Source organism: Rattus rattus, chromosome 8 (genome assembly GCF_011064425.1).
Source record: "Rattus rattus isolate New Zealand chromosome 8, Rrattus_CSIRO_v1, whole genome shotgun sequence".
NCBI lineage: Eukaryota > Metazoa > Chordata > Mammalia > Rodentia > Muridae > Rattus > Rattus rattus.
In genome coordinates, this window is record NC_046161.1 from 61,068,511 (window position 1) to 61,096,086 (window position 27,576).

Below are 27,576 nucleotides of genomic sequence, written 5' to 3' on the forward strand. Positions count from 1 at the left end.
CTGCACTGTGAAGAGAGGACATGCTTTGGACCAATTCCAAGAACAGGATCTGAGACTCCTGAGGTTAGAGGAGGGTGGATCCAGCCAGCAGGTGTGCAGGGAGAGGTGGCTGCAAGAAATCCAAGCTACGCCTTCTATCTTCTATCTTCCAAGCCCCCCTCATGTTGGCTAACCATGATTTCCTATATACCTAGAATGAGGTAAGGTACATTGCATCAAGATTCGTTCTCTTAAAATGATAAATCGTCTTGTATGTAGAATTGTGAACTTTATAGTTTTTAAGTTAATTATGCAGTATTTTTTATAAAGACTGATTAACAGCCATTATTCCACATTCACAAGGAGTAGCAGCTGAAGGAGTCCATGGACAAGTAACTGAGCCAGCCTCACCATGGTAACGTGAGGCAGCAATGGGCCGAGAGTTTCCACACTGGAATCCAGTTTTCATTTTCTTAGATTAGAAAATTAAGGCTGAGATTCTACAAACTTCCTTTTATTTTAAGCTTGCTCTTAAGGAGCAATACCAGAGAGAAGACACACACACACACACACACACACACACACACACACACACACGAGAGAGAGAGAGAGAGAGAGAGAGAGAGAGAGAGAGAGAATGTATTTGATTATTTTCCAAAGCATTTTCATACATATGGGCCCAAACCTGTATGGGATTAGACATTCTTGTCCCAGCTAAGAGGTCAGAAACCAGAGGCAGACCCAGGGCGAGAGGCGTGTGAAGGTTCCAGGGCAGGTTCCTGGCAGAGTCAGGAGTTTGGCACCATTTCCTCCGGGTCACACTGTCCTCTCACTGATCCTGCCTGAAACTGAGTAGAGTAGTTGCAGTTCACACAGAGGCTATGAATCCATGCCCTGGCTGCATGCTGTGCACAACGCTGTAAAAGTCATTGCATTTTCACATCTGTGTGCACGGCTTTGCACACAGAGGTTGCCTCAGCTCAGGTACAGACAGCTAAGTCTTCTTTTCCTTCTTCTTTCCCCCTGCCCCTCCCCCCTCTCCCTCTTCTTCCTTTCCCCCTTCTTTTCTGGCTGAAGCACAGCTCATTAACAGAACAAGGAGCTGTGCAGAGGGCTCAGGTTCTCCTCCTTTGCTGGAGAACTGTGGAGTCAGAGCCCGGGGTCTCAAGTTCCTTCTATCACATTCCATCAGATGCTGTGCTCCTCAAGAGGCACTTTGTCTCCATCTCTGCCTATGGGGCTTGGAGAGGAGACGCAGCCTCGTCCTCTACTGAGAATGGATTGGTGGAATCGACGCACCTTGCCTCTGATCAGAAAATACAGAACTACACCATCTAGAAAATCGAGAGTCCACATCTCAGAGGAATCCAAAAGGAAGAATAGCCATAGGAAAGCCTGCCTTGCTCTTGAGATAGAATTATCTGGGCCAAGAATAAAGTCTCATAAATCTGCGTTAAGAAAGGATTGATCTTCTTCAAGCTCAGATTCCTAAAACCTAATGCTACCTACCCCGCAGGCGATTAAAGAGCCACACGCTGTCACGAAGCTGTCACGAATCTACAGACAATCAATAAACGTTAGTTTCCCTCCACACAGCCCTTCCTTTGGCTCCATACAAAGGTGAATTCCCAGCTAAGACACTCCCTGTGGAGCTCATCTCTACCTTAGGAAATGGAATTCTTGGGGTTGGAGAGTGGTTAAAATCACGTGCTGCTCTCAGGGAGGATGTTCCTAGCAACCAAATGGAATGCTCCAGTTCCAAGACCTCCATCACCCTCTTCTGAGTTCCTTGGGCTGCACACGTGTTCATATCCTCCTCTCTGACTTCTACATGCACATTTAATGGAAGGAATGAAGTCTCAACATCTAGCAATTCTGTCTGAAAGACTCATGGAACAGCCAATGCCAGCGGCAGCTGCCTTGGCAAAGAGGACCCTGGCAGTTGCTGTTAGTCCCGAAAGTTCATGAAGTCATGGGATCTGATTCCACACTGACGATGTCTGCTGTCAGCACCCATGAGGCCTTCTGGGTCACACACCTACCTTCCATCGCACCACTCCAATTACAGTCCCATGTCATGTATGTGAGCCTTTGCCTTCTGCCTGTGTGCCCTCCGAGAACATGCTTACCTAACAGTTCCTGCCACACAGAAGGTGAATGAACGAATGGACAAAAATATTTCCACTGAATGAATGAATGGGTGAGCAGAAACCATTTCACTGGCTTGTCTCTCCTCCTAGCCATATATGGGTTCTGTCAGGGGCCCAGGCTTACCCCTCTCACACATAGGACCATTGGCCCAAAGCGGGGGCCATAGCTGCCTCAGTCCAGACCTCTAGACAGCCAATTGGTGTCCTCTCCTCCACTCTCCTTGGCTCCTTCACTCTCTAGCCTGGCCTTCGGGCCTGGTTAGATACAGCATCCTAACCAAGCACAGTTCCCTGGACCCATCTGATGGCCAGGTGCCATGATTGCTTCACCCCAAGTCGTGTGAGTAGCGGGCTGTTCTTTGGCTGGCAACAACCTTGCCTGATGATGTCAAAGCTGCTCCTCACTTGTAAAGCTACATTCGTTTCAGAAAACGGAGAAAAGATATGCAGAGTTGGGACTGCAGACCGGTGAGGGGTGGCTTGTGAAGTCTGTTCATCCTACCCATTTCAATTTGCTGCTCCTGTTTCTGATGCTTTACAAGTATTGTTTCCCCTCAGATTCACGCTAACTCCTTATGGCAATTCTCTCTGCCAGTCTCAGCCTCTCTCTCTCTCTCTCTCTCTCTCTCTCTCTCTCTCTCTCTCTCTCTCTCTCTCTTTCAACAGAGTCTCAGCATATAGCTTTAGCTGGCCTGGAGCTCACTATGTAGACCAGTCTAGTCTTAAACTCACAGAGATCCTCCTTCCCCTGCTTCATGAACTAATCCTGGCCCTTTCTTTTTAAAAATATCATCATTGTCATCATCATCATCATCATCATCACCACCACCACCACCACCACCACCACCACCATTGTCACTGTGGGGCTAAGAGGCAAGCATGCTTTGGCATACACGATACATGTTGAGGTTAGAGGACAACTTGAAGGAGTCAGCTCTCTCCTTCCTTAGACTCTACTGTGGGATCTAAGGATCAACTCAGGCGATAAGGTTTTCCCAGCAAGCAGCTTCACCCTCCGAGCCATCTCTTTCTTATCTCCTCCCATATTATTCTGCCCTTTTCTTGTTAACCCAGGGTTTCACTATGTAGTTCAGAGATCCCCCTGCCTCAGCTTCCCATGTGTTGGGACTTCGGGTATAACCCACCACACCAAGTCTCAGCTTATGTTCTTGAGTCCCTTTTGTTAAACATTCTTTACCAATTAGCCAGCCGTCCGATGGAGACGTGTTAGGAACATCACAAGCTTTCTCTCTGTGACTCCTAGTTTATGATCTGGTCTTACTGTTTTACTAACTCCACTGTTTCCTCCTTTCTTCTCTCCATCTTCAGGGAACCTTTTAAAGCGAACATTTGAGGAGAAGCTGAACCGGGCACTTTCCGACATGCTGAAAAAACACCTGGCGTGGGAGTGGCACAGGCCAGTGGCGGGTATGGTCCAGTTGGTCCAGTGGTGGGTATGGTCCAGTTGGTCCAGTGGCGGGTATGGTCCAGTTGGTCCAATGGTGGGTATGGTCCAGTTGGTCCAGTGGCGGGTATGGTCCAGTTGGTCCAGTGGCGGGTATGGTCCAGTTGGTCCAGTGGCGGGTATGGTCCAGTTGGCCTTGAACCAGTCAAGGCTCCACTCTCTGGCCCCAGAATCTGCACCTCTGAACATGCAGGCGTCTCTCTGGGCCTCTGCTCTCCATTCACTTCAGCTTTTAGCCATACTGCTGCTAGGACACCCCAGAGCTCACTCAAGGCCATTTATCTCAGAGAAAAGGTCACCCTTAAGCTTATTGTGGTCTGGAAATGCTTGTGACAAAATTGTCATTGTAACAACTTCCTTGAAGAGATTTCAAGCCCTTTATTACCCATACAATAGCCGAGCTGTTAGGGACAGAACGGTAACACTCCTTGAAATACAGGTGGCACCAGTTTCCTGGTGGTTCTCGGCTGCCCAGTCTCTCCAAGTTGTAGGTGAACAAATGTCTTCTTTGGTCACCAAGGCCAACTTGAATCTATATAGGTTAAGTGTCAGAACAGACAGGGGAACGGGGAGGGCTGGGCTGGTTGCCTTGGCCCAGAGAAGAGGGCATGATGGGCCAGGTTACAAACTTAGAAGTTATGTACTGTCCATATGTGTAGGCAGTAGGAGGACAGGGTTACTAGGAGCAGGAAACCCAGACCCACACCTGAGGTGGTATAGTGACACATGGAGGGGCCAGGGAAGCAGAAACCATCTCAGGGTGGGAATAACAAACAGAAGACATAGGAAGTAAGTGTGGGGGACAACAGAGCAGGAGGCCAGTAAGACTCAGCTCCACATGGGCTCGACACGAAAGTGATCAGAACATCGTGCTCTTGTGTAGAGCCTAAGCATGCATATTACAAAGCAGGCAGAGGTGAGAGAAGAGTGGGCACTAGCCACAGGGGGTAAACCAGCATTGGAACCCGCCTGGCCACTGATCCACACAGCACCTAGCCTGGTCTCAGACGCTTTCCACTCAGTAATGAAACAAGTCCTTTGCTTTCACCACTACTTCAGAGCGGGCAGGCACCTTCTCCAGCAGCTTCCTACTGAGGATGGCCAGATCCTGTGAATTTGCACAAGGAGTGAGCCTGTCTTCCTGCCTCCTCCTAGGGGAAATGCTATTCATTCTTGTGAATGTCTTTATCTCGGTTTCTTATTCGCAGTCTCTTTGTGGTTTCATTGAGAAGAGCTTAATCTGGATGCACTGTGCAATTCGCAGCTACTTGCCTATCCGGTCCAGAGCAGGCAGAAACATTCTGGCTGTGAATGAGGCTTTGACCCAAACAGCATCCTATGCTGGGGCTTTCAAGTAAGGGCGGTGACAGACCACAGTCACATCTAGGGAAGTGAGTGGTGCATGGGTCCCTGACTTCCCATACCTCCCTGGGAGAACTGGCTCCCCCAGGTAACCCGTGGCCCAGAAGAAAGCTGTGGGCCATTGAGGACCACTTAAGTCAGGACTGTAACTCACCTTGGACCTGGGGCTCCTGCCCTCGGGTAGGCTGGGCGTCCTGCCCCGCCCTCCTGCATGATGACATCATGTTTAGGGTTGAGTCGCCGCATAAAAAGCAGCCTAGAGGCGGCCACGAGTCGACACAACCGACGTGCACGCTTTGGTCCCAGGCTACGTGCACGCTGTGCTGGTGTGCTGCTGCCAGCTCGGAGCGGAACAGAGCGCCCCACAGCTTAGAGCCAGCGGCAGCTTTGAGTCGCCGGGACAAAGATGCCTCACTGCAGCCTGCACGCTACTGTCGTCCTCCTATTAGTGATCCTTAAGGAGCAACCTTCCAGCTCAGCCCCACTCAACGGTAAAGTTTCTGCTTGCTTAAAAAAAAAAATGAGTTCTGTGCACTCAGCCTTGCCTGGGCAGAAGGATTTCTGCCAGGCTCTTGCAAGATAAAATCACTACTGAGCGAGCGGGGAAGTTGCTGTGTGCCTAGCACATTTTCAAGAAAGGATGCTAGCTTTGGGATCCTTTGAGACGCACTGTTCGCATTGTTCGCCGAGGTTAGTTGGAGGCACGTTGCCTTTTTAAAGATGCTTGGTGCACAGTTGTAGTTACTCATTTCCCTCTTTTCTGAGCACTACTACCTCTGGAGATGGGTTTGGAAACTTGTTAGCCAGGATCCCGGAACCACGTGCAGAGGGCTGAGAAAGGACTATCTATCTTCCTGTGTGCTGTGGTCCGCAAGAAGGGGAGTCTGGCTGATCTTCAGAACTCCGAGGCAGTTAACCAGTAGGCTTCACCTCCCTGTCAAGGGGATAATGTAGTTCACCGTTAATCATTGTCTTTCCCCTGGAGAAGTCTACTACACTGAACCTACATGTGAGTGCACGTGCCTTATTTCTAATTGTAGCAAGGGGCTGAAATCCGAAGGGTAAGGGTGCTGAGGTTGAGGTGGGAAGAGGAGCCTGAATTGTGGGCTCGTGTCCAAAGCCTGGATAATTAACTCCTTTGGACTAAGAAAAGGAAAGCAAGCTTTAGCCTGCCTCTCCCCCAGCCACTTTCCTTAGGGAGAAGGTGGGGACTGGGTCCTGCTTGTGCCAATGGACCCCACACTGTGGCGATACTTGTGGGTGTACAGCTCTTGAGTTGCCATAGAAGGGAACAAGAGTGACTGTAATGGCTGTAAATGATTGCCTCTGGCGAGGCAGCAGGGAGAGCATTACTCCTGCCCAGCAGGATCAGAGCTCTGCACTCCTTTCCCTGGACTCTGTGGGTAACACGCAATGATCCCTTTACTGAATCTTCGTCCACTGGCTGGCAGGGTCTGCCTACTGTCACCTTCCCCATGCAGTCAGGAAGAAGCAGAATGTGGGAGAAGTCCCAAAAAAGTGGGGATCGATTTTGAAAACTGCTAACTTTGGCTAACTGTTAACTCTCAAGAAATCTATGGAGACTGAAGTTCACCAGAAGTTGTGTTAGCACCAAGCACCTCACACAGAGGAGAGAAGGACTCTCTATTGCTCTTTTTTTTTTTTTTTTTTTTGCAAGTTTGGGACTAACCATTCTCCCCCAACCCCACCCCATCATGTCCAACTCATTCTCCAAACTGCGTAAGAGGGCGCTTGCAGTCCACTCTCACTCACGCTGAGCAGTTTTAGCCACTTCTAGGTTCTGATATTTGTCGGGCAGCATTCTTGACTGCCTCAGGGGATGAAGCCAAACAAAACTCACTGAGGAGGACAGAGACAGTTAATACAAGACTGGGGCTGGAGGGTTAGCTGAGTAAGGGGGTCAAAGTGTGCTCTGTCTGGCACTTGGGGGTTGAAATTTGCCCAAGCTGACACTAGTAAATGCCCCCCCCACAAGAGCCCCCAGTCCAGGAGTAGGAGAAGCACAAGGTGAAGCTGAAGGGTTTTTGGAGACAGCATGGTGTTCTTTGTTGCAATGGCTGAGGGCTGATTCAGTGAACTCCATTGAGCCTGCTCTGCCTGAACTGAAGGTGGAGAGCCAGGCAAGGTCACGCTGCCTGAATGCAGTGTCATCAGCTCCTGGAAGCTGCTAGCACCCATGACAGGAAGGAGGCAGGGCAGGACCCTGGACCTCTGGCCTGACTTTGCTAAATGCCCTCTCCTTGGGGCATCTCCTTGCCCGGTGCCAACCGAGTTTTCAAGTTCCAACAGGCACTGCTGAGCTGCCCAAATTCAACGTTCTTTTTTGAAAGGTAATGGTTCTATTCTAGGAAGAGCTTGACACCCCCCCTCCTTAGGAAGCTCCTGAAATTCATGGGAACATGGTACATGAGTGATAAACATGCCGAGACTTGTAGCAGGCACATGGTCTATCTATGACAGGTCGCTTGACATCACCTGAAAACTACATTCTCCTCTTCTATGGTAGGAAGTCAGTAAATGGCGCTTGAGTCTACAAAACCCAAATGGGGACAATATGAATATATTTTCAAAAGGTATGGAGAAAATACTCAAAGAATCACTTAAAAGAGTCCAAAACCACCCTGGGAAATAATTAAATGGCACGTGACTGGGGGAGGGGCAGTGATATTTGTTAAGAAGCTTTGCAGAACCGTCTGACTCTAAACTGTGCCCAGATGTCATTTGATCAAAATTATCAATTGAGTCTGAAAATTAAAAAATGAAATTAACCCAGAGGCAAAGAAATGAAACAAGGCAGTAATAGCGGCAATGGAGGGGGAGAAAAGAGGTGATACCAGCATTGGAAAGACAGAAATGAAAAAGCAAGGTTCTCTTTCAGCTTTTAGAAGCCACCATTGAGGGGGATGGGGATTTAGCTAAGTGGTAGAGCGCTTGCCTAGCAAGCACAAGGCCCTGCATTTAGTCCTCAGCTCTGGGGAAAAAAAATTAAAAATTAAAAAAAAAAAAAAACCCACAACGTAGACGCCACCGTTGGCTTGAGTAGGACATTCCTGCTCACAGAGGGTGGTCAGATCTTTGACACCACATTTTATCGAGAAACAAAGGGGAGCCAGGTCTTTACTCTTCCAGCTATTCCTCCCAACCAGAGACACCCGGAGACGACAGCAAAAGGTGCTCAGGAGTCCCCCAGTGTACAGGGAGACACAGCTCAGCTTGGGGGTTCAGTGTTCTTCCTGAGGGAGGGTGAAGGTGGGCAGGCCGGGCGACAAGAGCGGAGTCCTGCAACAACTGCTTAAAAATATCACTCGATGTGGGACCTGTGCGCTGTGAAAGGTGGAGAGTGGGAGGTGGTGGGTGGCTCGGGTTATATTCCTGGCAGGGTTTCTCCTCCATATTCCTGCCAGGGCTGGCATTGAGACTCAGATGAGGATGGCAGCTCCCTCGGAGGAAAACACCTTCCATTTCTGCTCCCTGGGTACTGATGTAAAAAGTTCTCCAGGATATGGTGTTGAATGGACAAAAGCAAGATGCTAAATAGTGTTTCCAGCATGGGAGAAGATAGAACGCAAGAGTGTTTGGTCCACTGTGAGGAGCCCTATCACTCATACCCAAGATGTCTACCAGAAGAGGGAAGAGAGGGTGCGAGAGCGAGAGAGAGAGAGAGAGAGAGAGAGAGAGAGAGAGAGAGAGAGAATGAGAGAGAGAGATTCCACTAAACCAACACATTGATTACCTTTGGAGTTTCAAGTCACTTAGAATTCCCTGTCCAGTTAATAATGTTTGGTTTTCTAATATGTCTAGGGATAGCATCTATGCCAGAAGCCCCTTACTGGGTCTACAACCACCCCCATAAACTCCCCATCCTGAGCTCTGTGTGGAGCACAGCTCAGAGGAGACATGGTTCTGGTTCTAAGTCAGGAGTTCTTATTTGGGGCACTGACCTCCTCTTCAGCCTTACCCATTTCAAAACTAGATGTGGAGTTTCTTCTTCACCTGCTTCAGCTCTGTTGTATTGGACTTACCTGTTTCCCTCTGTTCTTTACAGGATCCAAGTGGACCTACATTGGTAAGTAGAGATTCTAAGTGTGTGTGTGTGTGTGTGTGTGTGTGTGTGTGTGCGTGTGCATGCGCGCACGTGCACATATGTGTGCTTGTATATACCACAATGGAGGATGTGTGCATGGATTCTGTGACTCCCAGTAAGCCTTTTGGGCCCCTCTAGGTTTTATTTTCCCTATCTGCAACTTGAGGATGGGGTTCTATAGATCAGTGTTCCTCAGACTGTGTCTAATGTAGCATCGGCTACACTAGAATCTTCTTGAACGCTTTCTGAAAATGCAGGCTTCTGGGTTCAGCCTGAATGCAAGGAGAAACCTGAGAAACCTGTATTTTTAAAGACATTCCCGAAGGTATAGATTTATTTATTTATTTATTTATTTATTTATTTATTTATTTATGTGCTTTTGCTGTGCCAGGGACCTAACACAAGGCCTCTGTCTGTCTGTCTGTCTGTCTGTGTATGTATGTATGTATGTATGTATGTATGTATGTATGTATGTATCTATCTATCTATCTATCTATCTATCTATCTATCTATCTATCTATCAATCATCTGTGGAGATGAATGTCTTAATAAGAAAGACAGAGGCTTGATGGAGGTTATTTGGGGTGTGTGGGTGGTTGGAAATGGCTGGGCTGGTGTTGTTGGGAGAGTCGGCAATAGAGAAAGGCTCCTCAGGAGAGCTATATTCTGAAGTTTTCCCCAAGTAGAAAACCTGCTCTAGGCACTTGAACTGTGAGACTCAGGATTAAGACTTCCAAATTCCAGTAAGGATTTCTCCCAGACCTCCAGCTGCAGGGGCCCTGGCAGGAGGGAGCCCTTCCTCCTCACAGGTCATGTGTACTTCAACAAACAAAGAAGAAAGGGCTCCCTTCTGAAAGTTTGGCTCAGGACCTAGAACTTAAGCTGTCAGTGATTCTGAAATTAACATCTTGTGGCCATGTTGTAAGCAGGTCGTGGATGCAGAGATAATGGTCAGTCTTCAGTGAGGCTCGTTCTGTGTGAAATATGGCCCAGGGCTTCTGGGGGCTTGGTTAAGAACATGTTAGCCGGTTTGGCCAGCCTGTAAGAAAGTTGGCAAGGCTACATCATGGCAGTGAACTGGCAATCTCACCACTGGCCTTCTGACCAGTGTAGGAAAGTTAGTGATATTTTGATATGGACAGAGTCCACTGCACAAGATGCAGCATAGAAATGACCTCCCTGACCCTGTCAGATGAAGAAAGCAGAGGTGTTCTGCCAATGTTGAAGCCAGGAGACTCAGTGTCTATGGGTGGTGACAGTCAGGAAAGTTGATTATGAGAGTAGAAGCATACTGAAGGGAAGTCTGACCTTGGTGTGCAAAGATTACCTCTGGAATGCTTGGGTAGCCAGGAAGCATAGGAAAGTCACTGAACCAAAAACTACCTTCTCCCAGGCCAAGCCCCCAGGCATTCAGCACCCCGCCCCCCAGCACTGCATAGCTCCACTATTACTAACTTCCTTTATGTACTTATTACGTGCAAGGCACGTTACTAGGTGGGTGGGTAATTAGAAGGGTATGCTGAGCTGTGTAGCTGGAAATTACTAAAGTTCATAGTTCAAAGCAGAACATAATAGGTAGTAAGCGCAGATTGCAAATGAATGGTCCAGTGCTCTGATTGTCAGAGGAGAGACCCAGGGCTGGAAGGTAAAGAGACTTCCTGAAGGAACCACATTCCTACATCAGCCTTAAAAGAACAGGAGGACTGGGCAAGGTGAGAGAAGTGCTGTTGGCCCAGGTGCCAAGGGCATCACTCGGGCAGAGACGGGAGGCCAAGCAACTGAAATCGGAAGGAAGCACATGGAGAAGGCTTTGTGGAAGAGTCATGGGTTTGGAGGTCAGAAAGAATGGGTCAGACAGAGGAGTTCTGTCTCGTTCTGCATGTAGTGGGCAGGGGAGGGAGCACATCTGGGTTTTAGGAAGAAGACACTTGGGCCGATAGAAAGAAGGTAAGAAAGTTCTGGGCTCTTGAGAAAACTCTGTTCTGTTCCCTGTCTTCACACTCACCTTACAAAAACAGGTCAGGGCGAGAGTCTGCCTATGGAAGAATCCCTCAGTCAGGTTCTGTATGTTCCCTGCACGTGTGCCCGCATGTGTACGTGTATGCCTGCGTGTGCATTTGTGTATGCCACAATGGAGGATGTGTACATGGATTCTGTGACTCTCAGTAAGCCATTGGTGTCCCTCTAGGTTTCATTTTCCCCATCTGCAACCTGAGGATGGGGTTGTATAGATCAGTGTTCCTCAGACTATGTCATGGGATCAGCTACACTAGAATTTTCTGGAATGCTTTCTGAAAATGCAGTTTCTGGGTTCAGCCTGAATGGAAGGAGAAACCTGTATTTTTAAAAACATCCCCCAAGATGTAGATTTATTTATTTATGTACATTTGCTGTGCTGAGGGCCTAACACAAGGCCTCTAGAACGGAGGCTCTCAACCTGTGGGTTATGACCCCTTGGGGGTTCAAACAACTCTTTCACAGGGGTTGCATATCAGATATCGTGGATATCAGATATTTACATTAGATTCGTTACAGTGGCAAAATTAAGTTATGAAGTAGCAGTGAAAATAGTTTTATGGTTGGGGCCCCCACAACATGAAGAATAGCATTAACGGGTCACGGCATCAAGAAGGTTGAGAGTTGAGATGAGCGCTGCCCACTGAGCCATATGAAAGGACCCAAGGTCCTTCTAGCCAGAGAGTCAGCGCTAGCTTTCCCCCACTGCTTCTGCTGGCATCTCACACACAAGTCAAGTCTCTACAGGGTTCTCTGGGTCTCTGTCATAGCCCCCCAGCCTTCAGGCAAAATGAGGAGGGAACAGGGAACAGTCACATCAACTGTAGCTGTTGTGAGCATTGTTACAGGAAGGGCTTCTTTGAGTGGCCATGAGGCCCGGCCTAGGACTCTTCTTCCTGACTACTTGCCCTGGGCAGAGCCCTGCCATCTGCACTGTGCAGCTAGAACAGTTCCGTGATGAGGATGAAGGACAAACTCTGATAATATGTGATGAGAACATTGGAAAATCTAGACTCTGTTTTTGCTTTTGGTGTTTTGAGACAGGGTCTCTTCTTAGCCCAGGCTGGCCCCCAAAGCTCACAATGTAGCAGAAGATGACTGAATTCTGACTCTCCTGCCTCTACCCCCTGAGAGGTGGGATTACAGGCGTGTGTTACCATGTCCAATTTATGTGTCACTGGGATTAAACCTGGGGCTTTGTGCTTGTACTCTACCCCTGGGTTACAAACCCAGCCCAAAGCTGGTTTCAATTAGGGGTGCACAGTCATCCCTCAGTGCAGATGTGTACTGGGGGACAGAATGAGGGCAGCTCTGGAGGCAACAGGTCCAGGCCGGCAGCTGGCAGTTGGCACCTGTACCCAGAGTCACACAGGTAGACAGCAGGCTCAGCACTGGGGTTGGAAAGAAGTGGTTTCCCAGCAGGAAGGGCTGAACAGAACATGACAAGCCCAACCAGTGCCATGTGCTGGTTTCTCCAGGGTCCAGAACCCAGCACACGGCTACACTAAATCACCTTGCTCCAGGCTTCCGGCTGGACTTCTAGAAGTATATGGGAATTTCTTTTTCTGCTGTCCCTGGCACTGAGCTGCCATGTTGACCTCAGCGTGGATCTCCAGAAACAGGATCATTTTCCAGCCAAGATGGCCCAGGTCCTGCCCCTTCTCTGTTCCTGCGCTGGCTTTAGAACTTTTGAGACTTGGTCATGAGAGAGGCAAGGGGATGGAGCCGGTCTCCTGCCCACCTCCACTTTAAGCCGGTGCCCAGCCCGCCCTGTAGAGCTGGGTACTTTACCTGCTCAACTGCCGAGTGACTGACCCGCAAGTCAGGCTGTCATGTGAGCAGAGGACAAACTCCAGCCTGCTAAGGCAAACCTGGGGCTGCAAGTCAAGGAGTGGGTGTCCTGTGGGCAGTGAGGAGGAGGTGACTGGAAAGTGGCATCAGAGGTAGCTGAGTATACACAATTCCTTGGCATGTGTACTGTGAACAGTTTATGAGAAGCCACCAAGCTGTTGGCTTATGAAACATGCACTTGCTTGTAAATGCATTAGATTCAGTGCAAATGTACAGATAGCTGGTAGAGTCATTTTTCTCTGGTAGGCAGGTTTTGCTAGCCTTATGTTAAAAAAACAACAGCAAAAATCCCATTGTGGGCTGGAGAGATGGCTCCGTGGGCAAGTGCCTGTGGCCAAGTCTGACGCCTAACTTTGCTCAGGGGTGACCCACACAGTGGAGTGAGAGAACCAGCTCCTGCAAGGTGTCTTCTGACCTCTACACATGGGGTATGGTATGTGTATGAGCATACGCATGGACACACATACACACACAATACACACACACACATACACACACATACACACACACATACACACACATACACACATATACATACACACACATACACACATCACACATACACACATACACACACATACACACATATACATACACACACATACACACATCACACATACACACATACACACACATACACACATCACACATACACACATATACACACACACACACACACACACACACACACACACACACACACACACACACCCTCCGGTGTGTTTGAAACAATGGAGTAACCAAACAGGAATGCCAGTATTGGGAGTAATGAGCCAAGAGCAGAGAACAGTCATGATCTCCAGTGGTACCAGGTGGTTGTCTGCAGATTTTAGCTTAGAAAGAGACTCAGGCAACTAAGATGGGCCTTCATCATAACGTTGGGAAATGTAGGTCCCAAAGCTTCCCCTTTCCAAGTCATCACCACCCCGCCAAGAGCATCTGTAAGGTTAGCCTCTCCATTCGACATGTCACTTGGGATCAATGGGGCCCTGGCTATGTTGGCCAGTGATGTTTGGCTGCAGTAGAACACAGCTCTTCCTGCCCAGCTCAGTGATAGCTCGGGCAGCTTTGGCTTGGGGAAGATTTGGTGTGCCCCAGGCACTGCGGTGCACTCTCAGCACTGCCATTCTCTAAGCCTATCCTGCTCCTCCCACACAATGGATTCTCCTTCCTAAAGACCTACCTTCGGGGGTTGGGGAGGTAGCTCACTCAGTAAAGTACTTCCCATACAAACATGAAGGCCTGAGTTCAGTGTTCAGCAATCACAGAGGAGCTGGGAATAGTGACACATTTGTAACCCAAGTGCTGGGGAGACAGAGACAGGCCGATCCATGAGGCTTCCTGGCCAGCTAGCCTAGCCTAACTGGCTAACCCCAGCTTCCAGGGTTAGCCAGTTGTCTCAAAAACCAATCTTGACAGAGTCTAAAGAAGGACCACGGAGACTGACTCTGGCTTCTACATCCATGTGAACACATATGCACATGTTCATCCTGCACACACATGAGCGTGAGGAAATCACATGGGATCCTCCATAGCGGCAGACACCACACTCACATCCCTCACGTCTCTCCAGCCCTGCCTCCACCTGCCCTCTGCCTGCCTCTGCTGGAATACAAAGTTGCTGCCAACACACGTGCCCTGGGGCCCTGCACACTCTTTAAGCCCTTCTTAGATGTTAAAACCCAGAAACGGAGCCCAGGAAAGGAGCTGGGAAGCAAATGTTACTTTGTACCCTAAAGCAGAGATGGAGACCCATGTGTCCCTCCCCCAAACTGCAGTAATAAGAGCAGGTCTGTTGAAACTGAAGGAAGGGCGGAAAATGGCAGCTGGGGCACACGCAATTACAAGGCAGATTTAATTAAGGGGGTGCATGTCTTTCTCCAGTGTCCCACAGCTGCCATCCTGAGCATGAATAAGAGGCCCAAAGTACTCTTCAGAGAGCTAGGAAAGGCCAGGCGTGTTTTTCCTATTAGAGAACTGAACCTTGTCCTGTGTCCGGGGACCTTTCCTGAGGCCAGCCATCTGACCCACTCTCATTTATTACATCTGGGCTGCAGTCCCAGTGACTGCTAATTAAAGCTGTGACATGCAGGGTCAGTTGGGATGCGGTGTGGTCTGCCCGCTTGCAATGGTCCTCATCGTTCCTGGGTTGCAGAATTGGGGTTTAACTGTGCCCTGCATCTTTGTGACTGCAGATGGCCTTACCAGCCAAGTGAGAAGACAGAGGTGGCAGTATTCATTCCTACAGTTGGCTGTAAACTGGGATGTAGAAGTGGGGAGACTCCAAAAGCTGACAGACGTTGGGCATATCCACTAGGTTACTTTCTGGATGGCTGGTGTTAGAAGTAACTTGGCTGCTCTGTTCCTCAGTCTATAGCTATAAAACAGGGAGAGACAACGTTTACCTCAGCGTGTCTCAAAGCATAGTCCTTGGGCCAACACCATCAGCATCAGTGAGACAGTTAGATATGAAGATTCTTGGCCCCGCCCCAGGCCCACCCACCAAACAGGAAGTCTAGGTAGGCCAGCCATCATTTTAGCAAGCCCTTTATATGAGTCTAGTGTCTACTCAAGTTTGAGAACTACCCTGGGCTTCATAGGGCTGTGGTGAGGATCAAAGAAGACATTTCATGGAAAGAGGTTGGCTCAAAACTAAAAGCCACTCATCTGTCTGTGTCAGTATCTGATGACACTGGAGTACCCAATGTACCCATGTGCGCTCTCTCTCTCTCTCTCTCTCTCTCTCTCTCTCTCTCTCTCTCTCTCTCTCTCTCTTTTTCTCTCTCTCTCTCTCTCAACTGTAGATATCCTCTTATATTCTGACTAAACAAAGGATATTTCTTTTTGAAAAGGGAAGAATTAGACAAAACACACAAGAGCCCCCAAACCCACCCCCAGCCCAGTGGTGCTTTTTCTGGCTTTGTCCTTCAGATCAGTGTGAAGCTGGGTCTAATTTCCTGTGCTTTCTTGGTACTTAGACACCATGTATCTGTCTGTCCAGCCAAGGTCACTTCAGCCAAACACCAATTTCCCAGGAAGCAGGCCTATCCTGGGTGCCTGAGCCTAAAAAGGAAAATTAACTTGGCATAAGGCTGTTGGGATTCTGAGCTGCATCTGTCTACATCCACACAGGACCTTCATGGCTAGAGAGCATGTATGGCTCCCTATGCATTTGACCCAAAGAGACCTCTAAATTGGCAAAAGAGCTGAATTCAAAGTTGGTGTGTGTGTGTGTGTGTGTGTGTGTGTGTGTGTGTGTGTGTGTGTGTGCGCGCGCGCGCGCACGCGCTCCAGAAAGCCAGAAAGCACACATTTTTGAATGAATGTGTCACTGTGACAAATGCCTAAGGGGAGAAATTTTTTTTTTAAAGAAAGGGTCTCACTGTGTAGCACTGGTTGGCATTGGGCTTGCTGTTTAGATAAGGCTGGCCTTGGGTCACAGGGGTCCCGTTGCCTCTGCTTCTTAAGCATTAAGATTAAGGACACAAAATACTGTACCTGGCAAAGAGAAACGTTTTTTATTTCCCTCATGGTTACACAGCTTTCACCAGCTGTCATCATTCCCCTGGCCCTGAGCGAGGCAGGACATTGTGGTAACATGGTGGAGACGGTGGACTGGGGCAGGGCTACTCACCTCATTACAGCCAGGGAGCAGAGAGGCAGGAACATCCATGTAGCTCCTTCACAGACCCCTCCTCAGTAGCCTTCTTCCACCAGTCATTCCCACTCTGATGGCTCATTAAGTTATCAACACCCTCAGGGATTCCCGTATTTATGAAATTATTGTCCTGGTGAGCCAATCACCTCTCCATAACCACACATAGCAACTGGGACCAGACCTTCAACACATGAGTCTTTGGAAGACATGTCAAATCCAGAGCATAAGAGCAGTGAAGAAAATGGTTCGCACAACACTTTAGGGAAACGCCCACAGGCTAAAGGAGACAGGCCCTCTTTCCTGGTCACTTACTTTCCTCTGCCAGGCCGCCCTGCAGTGAAGGAGCCACGCAACTAGATTTTTCCAGGGCAGTGCTGTGGGACGTAGATAGAGTAGGTGCATCTGCCACAGTCAGAGACCGGATTCTATTGGTTCCTGATTATCTCCCTTCCCCACTCCTGAAACCCAGATAGATCTCTTTGGGACAAGAGTCTCACCATGTGTCCCAGGATATCTGGAAGCATGTGGGTCTTCTACCTCAGCTTGCTGAGTGCTGGGCTGAGAGGCTTGCACAACCCATTGAGTCTTTGGTGAGAGATCCAGTCACCAGTGGCATCGAGAACCATGAAAGTATGGTGGATGTTTCACAAAGCTTTACTGAGAAACCATGATCCAGATGCCAGGAATATGGCGAGAGGAACTGAAATGAGTGGTTTCAATAAGTAGTGAAAACAAGGGGGGGTCAAAGGATGGGAGAGGTGATGGCTGCACACGCTCTGCTCCAGCATCTAGGACAGACAGGGACTCACTCAGTCTTGAATATAGCTCTGCCCAGCCTTCTATCAGTCCATAGCTCACACGCTCAGGCAGTGCTGGGTAAGCAAGGAAAAGTTTTAGCAATGTAATTGATGTGTCCTTTTAGTTTACAGAAGTATCCCTTTACAGGGCAAGCTTATGCCAACCAGGAAGGAACAAATCTTGGCTGCCACCTCCCCTCCTTGTGTCTATAAAGGTTGACTCAGGATTGGCAGAACTCTAAGATAACTCTTAAGTCAGATGGTTCTGTTTAGCTCGCCTTACATTTTACAATGCTTTTGCAATCCTTAATTGGTGATTCAGTCTGCTGCAGGACCTCTGGGTAGAATGGGGAAGACCCGTGCAGTTCTCACAGGGACACGTGCAGATTCCTGCAGAGGCGCCTCAGTCACGATGAGAGTGGGCTTTGCTTACTGTACCCAAGGGTGACATTAGCCAATGAGTCCCAGGGCTCTTTTGGAGTAGCCCCTCCCTTGAAACTGCAAGTGGAATGGAGAAAGAAAAAGAGGTGATACTTTCCCTTGTGTGACAGAGATGTTTTGTAGCAGATCTGAAGCAGTTATGCAAGTCACTGTTTCCCTTCTTGGCTTTGGTTACCAGGAAGACCAGAGACAAACTGTAGCTCCAGCTTGAACAAATGCCTATTTTTATTTATTTATTTGAGATAGGGACTAACATGTCCCAGGCTGGCCTCAAACTCGATTTATACCTGAGAGTGACCTTGAACTTCTGATCCCGTTTCCATCTTCCAAGAGCAGGGATCACAGGGGTGTGCCACCACACCTAGTTTTATGTGGTGCTGGGGACTGAACCTAGGACTTTGTTCATGCTGGTTAAGCACCTGAGCACCTGAGCTATGTCCCCAGCTGATTTTTGTTTGATTTTAAGAAATTACTACAGCAATGAGCTGGCTACCATGTAATAATCAGGTTTTAATACACCTGAGAGGATCAGTTTACATCACGCTGCAAATATTTACTGAGTGAATAGTAAGTGGCAAACATCGGGCTGAGGACACAGGCATCAGGACTGAACTCTGTTATGGGACTGGCAGTCTGGAGACTCAGCAAGTAACTGCTTCTTAAGGCACTGAGCAGAACTCTCTCGTAGAGTCTTGAGGAAAGGATCAGGGCAGTCGTTCTCAACCTTCCTAACACTGCAGCCCTTTCATACAGTTCCTCCTGTTAAGGTGAGCCCCAACCATAAAATGATTTGCTACTTCATAACTGTAATTTTCCACTGTTACGAATCGTGAAGTAGATATCTGATATGCAGGATATCTGATATGTGACCCCTGTGAAAGGGTCATTTGACTCCCAAAGAGGTCACGACACAAGTCGAGAGCCACTGGATTGGGGCAGTTCCTTGAGGCAGCATGAGCTGAGATCTGAAGGTCATTTAAGAGCCAGGGAAGAGCACTGGGGACAGAGCACAATGGTCAGCGAGGAGGCTGGCATGTTATGAAAGTGACCCGGAACCTCAGTGAAGAAAGAAGAACCTTGGGGAGAGAGAGGAGCCTTCAGCCTGCTAGGGAGGCAGCAGGAAGCGGCTACCAGATGTTCTAAGTCGAATACTCATGTGAGGGGGAAGCTTTGCGAAGGATTATCTTGGCAGTGAGACGAAGAATGGATTGGGAGGGAAACGCTGGGAAGGGAGACTGGAGGAATGTGAGGAAAGTGGAGTGGGTTCCAGATCACAGGACCGGCAACGTGGACATGGACCTGCTGGAACGGTTTAGAGCCATACAGCTCCCAGTGGAGCCTGCCTGCTCCGCTCAGCGTCGCTGAGTACTCACGCAGGCTGACTGTCACTAATGCTTGGAAGGGCCCTAAGGTAGCACGGGGAAGAGGAGGTGCAGATGGAGCTATTCAAACCTTTACAAACAAGGCCAAGGAACGGTTGGCAGGTGGCTAAGCAGAGCAAAGGGGCCTCGCACACCCAGACCTAGGTCTCCTGACTCTCACCTGAATCACTTCCCCAGGCGCTCGGCCATGCTTTACGCCAGAGACTGTGCTCCTGCATGACACATCATGCCACAGAGGAAACGCAGGGATTGAAAGAAAAAAAGTAGACAATGTGGACGTGTCAGAGACGAATCACGTCAAATTAACTCGCTTTTCTTCCCCTCCACGGGATAAAAGGCTTGGTGGTTAAGGAAAACACAATAGACTAAAGCCTGTTGATATAAACAAGCATTTGGCAGAGCTCATCGCCGCGTGCTCATGGGAAACGTGGGTCAGACCGGTGTGATTGCTTGGAGGAGAAATTAGCGGCCTCTAGGTCACCACTGCCACTCTCAGCACCTGGGGAAGAGGTGCAGCTTTCCCTGGGAGCCGTCCTGAGCCAGTGCCCTTTTCTGAGGCCTTAGGACTGCCACAGATGGTGGTAAAGGTACTGTGGCTGGCTTGAGAGCACAGTGGAGGATGTGCCTGAGTGATGAGCCAACCAGGGGTGGCTCTGGCTTGCAGGCCTCAAAAGGGATGGAGGAGCAGGCCCTGCAGGACGTGAGGAGAGCTACATGCAGAAATGGTGGAAGAGAGGCGCAGCACATCCGCCCTTGTTCACACGTGACCTCTGCTCTCCTGACACCTTCATCTACTTAGGGGCACTGGCCTCCCAGTTTGTTACTGAGCTGCATATCTGGGCCTCTATGTATTGTTTGGCTCCATCTTAAAGCCACTCCTTCGCTGGCAAGTTCCCTGAGAGTCCCCACTTTTGATAGACTTGTTGGCGTAATGGGTCCATTAGCAAGGAGGAGGCGGGAAGGGTCTCATCTCTAAATGGATATGTGGTAGAAGACCACAGGGGTTGAGAGTGGTCCTGGCACCTAACTGCCACAGGAAGGACAGAAACCATCTCCCGGGGCAGCCACGCACAGCTGCACTAGCTGTGAGACCTGGGGTACCTTGCTTTGATTCTCAGAGCTCCGCTTGCAGAATGCAGGGAGCAGCAGCCTTCTAACCGTCATTCTGCACAGTCTAAACATGATCTTGGTGACCACTGATGAAGACTTTTCCCTCAGTGGCAGCTGGTGATCTGGATCTTGCTGTGTCCAGAGTAGTGTTCTGGGGCCTGTGAGTGGTGATATGCCATGAGGGACCACGCATGCCCAGGAGGGGAGTTACTCAGAGGGGATGTGACCATGTGCTGAGGCAGTTATCCTCCCTCCCCATGGAGGCTGCCCAGGATCCTGGATCTCGTGATTGGCTCCAGAGGTGGGCGGTGGTGATTCAGGAAACATCTACCTATGGACACAGCTCTGGGATTCAGAAAAGGCACTGAGGAGACCATGACATTTGATCGAGGGTGGTAGGGTTTCAAAGGAGACACCAGTCTGAATGAAATACAAAGCCACTGTACACTAGGCCAGGAGCCCTGGATGTGTTTTAGGTGAAGTAAAAGGGAGACGCTACTGTGAAAGGTTGGAAAGCAGGCCCTAAATCTGGGAGGAACCGAGATGCTTCAGCTCTGAATGAGCTGCGCTCCAGTAAAATAGCCCACCTTGTTTAGACCGTCCAGAAATGACACCAATACCCCACAGCTGCCCTATGTGATGGCTGCTGCTCCCTGAATTCTGCAAGCGAGGCTCTGTGAATCAAAGCAAGATACCCCAGGTCTCACAGCTACTGCAGCTGTGAGTGACTACTCTAGGAGATGCCTTTGGTTTCCCCACTGCACTTCACACCTGTGGAAAAGACTGTTAGAACCAGTCTATAAAGGGACTTACTAAGGAGGAGACCTGGCAAAACACCGTTTTTTCCATAAAGGGATAATTGAGGTAGTTACACACACACACACACACACACACACACACACACACGAGCTATAGGTTATCTACAGAAAGGACTTCCCCATTGTGAAAGTTACTAAGTTCTGGATCAGCATTCAGAGGCCAATCCAACTTTACTTTAGCTCCAAATCCACTCTGGGGAAGGGCAGGAAGTTCATGTCTTTGTGTTTGTTTGTTTGTTTGTTTGTTTGTTTGTTTGAGACAGGCTCTCAAGTCCAGGTCCTTTAACATGCTAGGTAGTCAAGGATGACCTTGAACTCCTGATCCTGTCTTGATTCCTATGTCTTGAGATCACAGGGGTGTGCAGGCCCATCTGGTTTTCTGTGGCTCTGAGGACTGAGCGCAGGGCTCCCTGTGAGCGTTCTACTAGCCTAGCTGCACCCCAGCCAGTCCCCACCTGTTCTCAGTTCTGGGTTCCCCAGGGACTGCTTATGGGGATGTTTTATGCTGTCACAGCCCCCTCCATTTCTGGTTTCCCCCTCCAGTTCTTGCCTATCCCGTAGGCTTTATCTTCTAACTTCCACTGACCACTGTCCAGTGTGTTGAGAGGTTGCTATGATGGAGAACAAGGGCTCCCACAGGTCCCAGCTCAGCCTCGTTAGTAACTGTGTTAGTAACTGGCCATGTGAGTAGCCAAATGTCTCAGTTAAGGTCTTTATTGCTATGATCGCCAAAAAGCAGGTTGGAGAGGAAAGGGTTTCTCTGGCTTACACATTCATATTACTGCTTATCATTGAAGGATTATCATGAGCATTTCTTTCTGTGCTATCCTGCTCCTCGTGGCTTGCTCAGCCTTTTTTTCTTAAGTAGAATCCAGAAGAACAGCAGTCCAGGGGTGGCACCACCCTCCCCCACTAATCAGTAATTAAGAAAATGCCATATAGCTGGATCTTACGGAAGCATTTTCTTGATTGAGGCTCTCTGCTCTCAAATGACTTCAGCTTATGTTACCTGGACATAAAACTATCCAGCAAACCATCTTATTCCATCTTTCTGAGTTCATTTACCTTGTCTCCCAAATGAGAGCAGGTACCTATGTCACAGGGTAGCTATGCAAATAGAAATAACTCAGAGCCGTGGTCCAGCCCTCCACAGTTCTTGTGAATTGAGTTGCATAAGGGCATGCCTTGGTCTTTTACCTGCATATTCCCCGGGGCTGCTTTTGTGCCACAACAGCAGAACTGAATCTCAACAGAGACTGTGTAACCTGTAAAGCTGGAAATCCTTCTGGTCTAGCTTTCTTGTGGGAAAACTTAGTCAATGCCTTATCAAAGAGTTGCCTGGGGCATAGTCAGTGCTTACTGAATCATGGCTTTGTTGAAAGAACTCTAAACCCAGTAGGTCTTGGAGTTTAAGAAAATTTAAATAGAAAACTAACTCCTGCACATTGTCTTCTGATATCTCTACTCAAACCATGTTGTGGATACATATGATCTCCCCCCCACTCTCTCTCTCTCAAAAGAAAAGAAAAGGTGTGGAGGGGAATCCAGAATAGACACAGGTTGTCTGCGTTCCCTGAGGATGACCATTGTGTCCTGTCTTTTCAGATGGCAGGGACAGTGTCATCCTCTTACAGACAGCCTTGCCTTCGTGGGCTGCAGTCTCTGTGCCTATGTCCTCTCATCCTTGAAGCCCCTACTCCATGTTTCTGCCCATGATGACTGACAGTGACAGCTGCCACTCCCATCAAGAAAATGTTCTCTGTGGGTGTTATTTGGTCCCTTCTTCCGTGTTCCCTGATGGGGCAGGAACAATCCTCTAGTTCAGGGCTTCTGAAATTCTGCATGACTGAGCTTTGTGGTGGGATCTTTCTGTCATAGAGTGGTCCTGTGCCTTGCAGGATGTTTCCCAGTATGCCTAGCTCCTGTCCAGCAGATGCTGACAGCATGCCTATACTTGTGATAGACAACAATATCTCTACACATTGCCAAATGTTCCCTGAGGGGCAAATTGCTCCAACTGAAAATCACTTGGCTTAGTCTAAAATAACCCCACAGTTATTTGGTTAATTGGGTCCAGAGCAGATTAAGCTCACGTTTAGAAAAGCAGGGTTCTGTGCAAGGGCATGTAGACACTGCTTGTGTCTGATTGGTCCTGTTGCTTCATTCCATAGAGTACTGGGGCTCGGCTCGACTCTACAGCTGATGCTGCACATAGCCCGAGAACCTGGATAGCTTCTGCCCCCTGTGTTACTAAGATGTTTCTTCCTGCTCCCCTCCACTTCCTCTTTCCTTCCTTCTCCTCTTAGGCAGGGGATTGACCTCAAGGCCTTGTATACCCTATACAAGCACTCAGTCATGAACTTCAGCTTCAGCTAAGAGAAGAGTTTTGTGTGTGTGTGTGTGTGTGTGTGTGTGTGTGTATGTGTGTGTGTGTGTTTTGACTTACATGTATGTGTGTGTAGAAGTCAGAGGTTAGCACTGGGTGTTTTCCTCCATCACTTTCTATGTATGTATGTATGTATGTATGTATGTATGTATGTATGTATGTATTATTGCATCTGTCCATCTATCTATGTATCTATGTAACTGGTCTCTCTGTCTGTCTGTCTGAGACAGAATCTCTTACTAAACTCAGAACTCACAGATTCAGCTAGCCTGGCTGCACAAGGAGTTCCAGGGAGCGGCCTGTCTGCCCCAACTCAGGACTAGGGCATCAGAAGCCTGTCATTTATGTTGGCCTTAGGGATCTGAACTCAGGTCCTCGTTCTCAAACGGCAAGCACTTTACTGACTGAGCAGACTCCCTAGCCCAGAGGGGTTTCAAAAGGTCCCCTCCCATAGTACCAGGAAGGCTGCCCTAGGATATGAACATGCTTACGAATCCGACACCCTGTGCCAGCCTGTTAGCGCCTTCATCTCCATACCTGACTCCACTTCAGAGGGAGTATTTGGATACTGCGAGTTCACTGACTCACTTATCACTCCCCTGCTTCTTACCAATTTTCCCTGGGGGTGCTGATCATTCGGTGGTATATAGGGAGGATCAGAGGCAGAGCCTCGCCCAGAGTGGATTTGTAGTTAAGGAGAAGTAGACAGATACTGCAGCAAAATAGCTCAGCCTGAATTTGACCCCTGGGAATGACGTGGTATACGAAGGGTACAGATCACCTCAGAGGTGAGCATTAGAAGAAAAGCCAAAGAAGAAGCCACCACAGGGCTCATATTAAGAGACAGCAGCCTGGGGCTGAAGAGATGGCTCAGTCATTAAGGCCAGGTTCACAACCAAAGGACAAGAGACAGGCCACCTCACAGAGATTCAGAGGAACAAGAGATGTGAGGTGACAACGCAGACCAGACAAAGCCATGTCCTGAAAACAGCGAGCTGCAGGGCTGCTGAGAATGACACATACCTGTGATCTCAGCACTCGGGAGGCAGAGGCAGGAGGGCAAAGAGTTAGGAGCCAGGTTGGGCCACACAGTGACATAAAACAGGAAGAGAAAGAAAAGTAGCAGGGGCTGCAAGATGGAGCATGGCAAGGGCGAAGTCTGCAGAAGAAAATGAAGGCAGAAGAAAGAGCATTTGGACTCAGTGGTCTGTGGACATGGGATTGAGCGCAGTGAGCAGCCAGGGTCACTATTCCCCTGAATAGCAGGGGAGGGTGAAGAAGGCAGTAGGCGGACAGTTCTTGTAACATTCAGAGCAGAGAGAAGCCAGACCAGATCAAAGGCGAGGTTCTCACCTAGTGGACAGACATGGAAAATCCACAACTGGTCATCAGTCCAGAGTGACATTCAATTTAGATAGTCCAAGTTTCCTTGAACTCCTGTGCAAATGCCAGTCAAGCTGTGGCCCCATCCCCAGCCTCTGGTATATAACAGATGAGCCCCTGAGAAGGGGGATGAAGAGAGGGAGGGAGAGCGAGTGCTTCTGTCAGCAGGCAGGCAGCTGCACCCCTGAAGAGAAGCACCTGTGACATTTACAAGTCTGCCAGGGAAGCAGCCCGCCAGGGAGCTGCCTCCACCCACAGCGTTTACTCTCCCACAGTCTCCTTTCTGTGCCAGGAACATTGTTATAGCCTTGTAGCTCCTAATACTTCAAGGTTTCTCTTCCTACCCAGGAGCTTGTTGTGAATAATAGCCTTCTTGACCCCCAGCCTTCTCCTGCTAACTGCTTTCTAGGTCCATTCATGGCTTGCTTTCTGAAATGCAAGAGGGAGGACACCACCGAGGTTTTACTTTAGCCAACAGCTACTTTACAGGAAAGGACAAAGGCAACATAATAGAGTTGAATACTTAAATTACAATAAGATTGGCCTTATGAATGGCTAAGTAAACTGTAGCATATACACAGAGAGACATAGTACTCAGCTGTAAAGAGGAGAGAAGAGTGAACACATGCTCGAGGGACAAGTCTTGAAAACATGATGCTAAATTAAAGAAGCCACTCTGGGATCATATACCATGGGACTGCATTTACATTAAATACAGAATAAGTGGATTAGTGGTTACCCTGGGACTGGAAGGAGGGAGAATGGATAGAAACTATTGATTATGTTTGGGGAAACCTTTGGGGGGGCTGAGGAAAATGTTCTAGAACTAAACAGAGTTGATGGTTTCACACTTCTATGAATATTTTATTCTTTGTCTATTACGACACACAAAAAGAATAGTTACAAAATGGGGCTGAGGGGGCTGGTGAGATGGGCCAGCAGTTAAAGGTAATTGCCACCAAACCTGGACACCCAAGCTCAATTCCTGAGACCCACGTGCTGGTAGGAGAGAACTGATTCTTGCGAGTTATACTGACGCCTCCAACACACAAATAAATTAGTAAATGTAATGTTTAAAATGTTTTAAAAGGGGGGCTGGGGCTGTAGCTCATGTGGTAGAGTGCTTGCCTAGCATGCATGAAGTCCTGGGTTCAGTCCCTAGCACCACATCAAACCTAATGTAGTTTTACATGTCTGTAATCCAGAAAGGCAGGATCATCAGAAATTCAAAGTCAACGGATTCTATGTGACTGTGAGCACCATGGACTCTGAATCCAGAAATGCAAGGTCACTTTTTAAAACTTTATTTATTTATAGTGCATTCGTGTTTTGCCTGTATGGAGGTGTTGGAATCTCTAAAATTGGAATTACAGACAGCGGCGAGCCACCATGTGGGTGCTGGAAATTGAACCTGAGTCCTCTGGAAGAGCAGCCAGTGCTCTCATTGGCTGAGTCATCTCTCTAGCCCTCAAGGTCATTCTTAAACTACATGAGAGTTTGAGGCTAGCCTGGGCTATATGAGACCTTGTCTCAAAAATTTTGTTTTTGGTTATTGCTATAAAACACAATAGAAACCTCGCCTTGACCCAAGAGAAAAACACAGCCCTGGCTCCAATCATAAGGCCTTTGATCAGACAAGGGCCTCCACCAGCTCTTCTAACTTTAGCTAAATATTAGGATCACTGGGGCAGCTCGAGACCAGTAAAGCAAAATCTCACAGGCAAGATTGGAAGCTCACAGAGATCCCTGTGTGTGGCAAAGGTTGAGAAATACTGCTTTAGGCCAGTGGTTTGAAAATGTGGCACCTAGCCCAGCAACATCAGCACTATAGGGGATGTGTTGGACAGGGAGAGTTCAAGGTTCTGTCTCCAAACTACAGTATCAAAAACACTGAGTTTCCGAAAGACTCAGTGGTCTGTGTTGTAAGAAGCTCCCACTTGGGGTTGGGGATTTAGCTCAGTGGTAGAGCAAGGCCCTGGGTTCGGTCCCCAACTCTGGAAAAAAAAAAAAGAAGCTCCCACTTAAGCGTGGTGACCGCTCTTCTGAGTCTAGACCATGGGAACCAATCTTGGAGTAAGAGTCTAGAAGCCTCTGTTGTGTGTTTGGCTCTGGGGTGGCTGTTGTGAAGACACAGAGGCATACCCAAGCCCTCGGGCACCCTGTGGGTTGGGTTCTTGGAATAAGATGCATCCTTTATGGCTGGGTAATATTCCATTGTATGTCTATGCCACCGTCTTGCTTATTCATTTCCCTGTTGATAGATATGGGTTATTTCCACCATTTGGTTTTATGAATAATACTGTTGTCTAACCAGGCTAGTGGCCACAGGCTGCTGTGGATTCAGCAGTTTCGCACGTAGTCCAGTTCCCATGTCAGTGAGTCAAAGAGAACCAGCAAGAACATCGTGCATTGGGCTTGCACAGGCCGCTGCTTGTTTTCATCATCAGGGTAGGCTAGCACCGTGTTAGCAATTGGCACTAGCTCATAGTTACTGCAGTTTCTGTACTCAAGAACTATTTGAACATTTCAGAATGTCCAGGCTCTTTTTGCAGGACTCTCTCTCTCTCTCTCTCTCTCTCTCTCTCTCTCTCACACACACACACACACACACACACACACACACACACAACTAGTTGCTTGTCTTAGTCCTTGGCAAGCACCAGGATCCCTTGG

General features: G+C 48.6%; 1 protein-coding gene across 2 annotated transcripts in view; it reads left to right on the forward strand.

Annotated features, from left to right (window-relative positions):
• Positions 1 to 5,213: 5,213 nt before the first annotated feature.
• Ca12 (carbonic anhydrase 12) overlaps positions 5,214 to 27,576 on the forward strand; it is a 54,633-nt gene continuing 32,270 nt past the window's right edge. For both annotated transcript variants that reach the window (XM_032911603.1, XM_032911604.1), the window contains exons 1-2: positions 5,214 to 5,447; positions 9,023 to 9,043. In XM_032911603.1, coding sequence (XP_032767494.1) covers positions 5,363 to 5,447; positions 9,023 to 9,043 — 106 coding nt within the window. In that variant the 5' untranslated portion in view covers positions 5,214 to 5,362. The remainder of the gene's footprint in view (positions 5,448 to 9,022; positions 9,044 to 27,576) is intronic.